The 4,710-nt window shown below is 39.2% G+C and overlaps 1 protein-coding gene across 1 annotated transcript; it reads right to left on the bottom strand.

Annotated features, from left to right (window-relative positions):
- On the bottom strand, positions 1 to 4,710 carry LOC138013724 (collagen triple helix repeat-containing protein 1-like; the record flags this gene model as incomplete). The annotated part of the gene is made up of 3 exons (XM_068860801.1): positions 1 to 480; positions 1,508 to 1,750; positions 4,594 to 4,710. Coding segments are annotated over 3 exons (708 nt in total), but the record flags the coding sequence as incomplete, so codon positions are not given.

Raw genomic sequence — 4,710 nt, 5'->3', positions numbered from 1 at the left:
GCCGTTTGAAATATTTATTGAAGACGGCACCATCAACCTCAGTTTAGGACACAAAATCTTCAGCCTGCTATCATTTCGTACTGATTTGCTAATCCGACACCCTCTCAGAAGTTCAAACATGACGCTGCTTTGTTACTGGGACCGAGGAACTTCTTCGATCATCAAACGAGACACTGCATTCCATCCAGTATAGCCATCAGAGTTACCATAACCATTGCAATTTCCGATGTTGATCCCAACACGGATTTTGCCCTTGTGGATGTTCTCGCAGTAACCCTCTATTGATAAAGGTCTGTGTTCTTCATGACCGACTCCCTTTCTTATCCACTGCACCACATCAACAGGCATTGGGCCACTGCATTCTGCACCGTTGAAGGTAATGAACCATCGCTTACAACAGGTGTTACAGTACATGTACAAATTGCCTTGGTAAACAACACGGAGAGCTGTGTCATCTTTGGTTTTTGTAAACAAACAATCCTAAAAAAAAAACTGTGAAATTACCTAAAACCGTGGAGCTCGTTGCACCACGTAATATTTCTTGTATTAGTGACGTGGCTTTTCAAGGATGGGTGGGCCACTTTTTCGCTTGCATTTCTGTGAATTAAGAACTGATATTTTGCTCGCATGGGGCGGGTTTAACACAGCAAAACTGCCTGTGTGTGGCATGACAATCTTTTAGGTTTCATATTGTCCTTGAAAAAATCGCATCAACCCATTAAATATGTTTCTTTTTTCTTTCTTTCTATACCCTTAAAATACGGGTTATTTTGTGAATTTTGGAGTAAATAGTGAATGTCAGTTGAAAGTTCCACTGAAAGGGGAGGACTACGTGAAAAAAACCACTAAAGCTGAAGTCAGAAGAAAGCTAGTCACTCGAATTTTCCCAGGGCGCATCACACGGTCTGAGAGATGTGCATTTTTGTTTAATATCATTTACATCCAAAACCTAAGAATGCGTATATGTATGATTCGAACTTAGGCCAATACCGAAACTAATTTTGTGACATCCCGTTCAAGCTACGTAGTTCTCTTTTATGTTCAACTGATGCATCATTGCATCATAGTGATTGTCTAATTCTCATTCCAATAGACAGGCTTCTTTCTTTCTGCTTCTTTGCTTGAAATACATTTTTCCTCATGTAGATCATGGGAAAAAACGATGGAATTCCCAATCAGAAACAAGAGAATGATTTCTTTTAATTGGAATTAATTTTACTATAATTTTTTTGTACTCGTTTGATGAAGTTGTGTAGACCACTTTCATATAAATGCCGGGCTACCACCTTTACGTTCTTTTGTACTTATGTTAATTGGACGTACAGCCCTCATTTTGAAACAAATAATCTTTTGAAATTTGCTCGTCACAGCGAGGCTAGAAAGGCCTATTAGAATAAAAACAGAACAATATTTTATTTGGTCGCCATTTTGAAAGAGGTATGTGGGTTCATTAAACCATTGTATTATTCAAAGTATTATTTAATTACACTTTTCAAATCCAGCAAACCTTTATTAGGCCGATATCGCGACCGTCGTTACTTCTCCACACGCACTGCTTCCAGTTTCTATGATCAGCATCTTTTCCACTCGTTCCCGCTTCTCCCTTCAGACCAGGTTGCCCCGAAGGTCCTGCCACTCCCTTTTCTCCTTTGGCGCCATCGCGTCCGTCGCGGCCTGGTAACCCATTGTGCCCGTTCACTCCATTTCGTCCTGGAAGACCCGGCGGGCCATTAGGGCACTTAGATTGAATCTGCAGTGTGAAGGGTGATTAGTAGGTAAGCGTAGCTGTATGGAAGAACTGTTTATATCCTGTAATATACTGACTACCTCTTTGGTTTTTACAGTCAAATCAGGTCAAGTGTAACTTCAATTCATGTCTATATTATCGATTCCCGGATGATTAATTGGGGACACCAACATGGCCGCAGTCAGATCAGGTGAAAACACTATTCCAGCTGAGATAATAAATCAGATATGGCCGATTCTAGCCAGAAATATTATTTTCATGAAATCATGCATGTTTCATGCTTGGAATAAAGCTTACACATTTTTAACAATAGCTTGCCACTGAATGCCAGTTCGTTTACTATGGTTATCCTTTGAAATTATTACTGAACTGGTTCACTGACTCTAAAATAACACATACTTTAAAAAAATCTTGCGGGTAGGCTTGAAGTACAAGCAATCCAGTTTCGGTTGTCGAGTCTTTGCTTTTCGTAATTTGGGTAGCAAATTAGTGACACTGATCGTTTCTTAAGAGAGCTGTTATATTCCTTGATGAAAAAGATTTTAAAACACTGCTTCTTTATTTCTGATAAAATGTAGGCAAGAGCTTTGGACGAACTAAATCATTCATTTTTTGTTTAGAGATTTTCTTCGCCAGACTTTGAAGGTTCGTCGTCTGTCCGGGAACCTCTTGTTGTCTTTTTTCTTTTACGACTATCCTGTTTCCGGGGTGTTTCCATCTTTATCTGGCATTGTGTCTAAACGAAAGGAGCCCTCTTTCTACGGCCATTCGATGGATAAGTCGCAGACCTAAGAAAATAGCGTCCGTTCACCTTGAAAGCTCGTTCTAAATCCCAATAATTATACTTCACAAACTAAACTCGACAAAGAAACCAAGTCAGGCAGCCTACAAAATCTTCTGTACTAGCCCTGAAAGGAGCCAAAAGAAATGGATACGGGACTGGGAACTTGACAATGCGGAGATTTTGGACTGGGAGTCAATTAATCATCCTCTGGCAGTGCCTAGAATATGTACAGTTAGTACGAAACTAAGGAACTTCCAGTTCAAGTTTCTCCATAGGAGAGGAATTCTTTTTTGTATAAAATTAAACTTTCGGAAACAAATCTGAGTTGCGTTTGTCAAACAGCACAAGAAGCATTGCTTCATCTTTGAATTTCCCACCACAAAGGCCTTTTGAAATAGTGCTGAACTATCTTTCGTCTTTGTTGATTTAACTCCAACCTCACAAGGTTTAACTTTCTGTTAATTCTTTACTGAATCATTGCTTACTTCTTGGCAGATATTACATTTACCCCTGTAAATACAACAACGTTAAACCATCCTTAACTCAACTAAAACCTAACTCAGGCTACTCATATAATTTGGGTAAGGTCACAGTGAGATCTCTCGCGTGCGGTGGCTTTTTATCTGTTGCATTTGTTTGAGTATCGTGAAGGGGCATAATGGAAACTGGTTTTCACCTTTTTTTGGACTGTGAAAATGGGACATACATACTGCACTGGGCCTGGCATTTATCCTCTAGGAAAGGAATAAGCATTTCGAAAATGGGGTTTCGAATCTTTCGAGGTCTCCGACACTATTATTTGACACCACTTCTCACAGGAGGTTATTTTTTAAGTTAAGTTCTGTATCAGTAGACCTCAGTAGTCACTTAGACCAAGTTTGTAGACTACCAGGCTCCGCAAGGTCAGCGGTTTATTGGCGAATACCGATGGAATGACATGCCCAAAAGGCATCAGTCGGCACTTGCATCAGTTTCCAAACAATCACTAGGAAGGAGATTTCAGATTTGATAATTGGGATTTGGACTACAAATTTCCTCCTTGTTTTTGTATTGCAAAAACATACGGGTCAAGAGCTGATTAAATTCCACCAGGACAATTACGCGGATTCAGTTTTAGATAAGAAAAAAATCCTTCCTTAATGGAAGAAAAATAAGCAGCTTACGTTAATTGCAGGTGTTCTCTTAGGAAGTCTTTTCATGTGTACTCTACCTGTGTAATTTTGCAAGATATAATGAATTGATATAAGAGTCATTTGATTTATCGCTGGAGCACTGACTGGGGTCACTTCAGGTGAAACTAAAAAGAACATTTACAAAAACATTTTTTTCAGTATTTCTGTGTAAGTAGGTGTGATAGTTGAAGACTGTTAAGGTCACATGAGCGTCCATGGTCCATCGAATCTGAGGTTACCATAACAAGACTATTTAGTATTTAGACTTACCCACCAGAATCCTGCACGCTTTATGGCATTCTGGACACTGCCTTCAAAAACACTTTAGAATCATTACAACGCTTGAACCCCCAACAGATTTGTTAATGTACGGAATTATCTGCGGGTAATCGTTTGAAAACAAAATGAAACTGATGTATTTTTCTTTTCCAAACTAGGAACCTAGATAGTTAGCAGTAGGTCCGTACAGTAAATATCGGGGTCTATGTGGGTACTTCCAAGTGATCGAATGAAACAGAGATGTTTGTCGATTAACTTACATTTCCGTAAGGAAACTTGAACTAAGCAATATCGTGATGAGGACATTAAATTGATTTGAAATCTCATTTCAGTGGATGGCAGGAAAAACAGATTGCGAGATTTTCTGGAATGGTAGTAGCAATAAAACAAAGCATATCTGCATGCCCATAAACGAGATGCTCATACCAAAGTCAGTCTACACTGATTTAGTTTTGTTTCCGTGTCAAGGCTCAAGAATTAATTAGAAGCTACTGAGAAGACAATATATATACCTAGAGCTAATTTACGAACCTTTTTGCGCTCGCTGTCTTTCGGTTTCGTACCTAGAACGAGCTAATTAATTAAGGACTACTTTTGTCCCTAAATCTTACCTTTGAAGTAGATAGCGAATTTTGACCATCTTCTGGTAACAAAATAGAAACAGAACCACGGCAGTCAATCTCTTCATGTTGATGGGGAAAACTGATGGTAACCTGAACCTCGAGTTT

The sequence above is a fragment of the Montipora capricornis genome, chromosome 8 (assembly GCF_036669925.1).
Source record: "Montipora capricornis isolate CH-2021 chromosome 8, ASM3666992v2, whole genome shotgun sequence".
Classification (NCBI taxonomy): domain Eukaryota; kingdom Metazoa; phylum Cnidaria; class Anthozoa; order Scleractinia; family Acroporidae; genus Montipora; species Montipora capricornis.
Note: the sequence above shows the minus strand (reverse complement) of the source record. Positions and strands in the feature narration are given on the sequence as shown.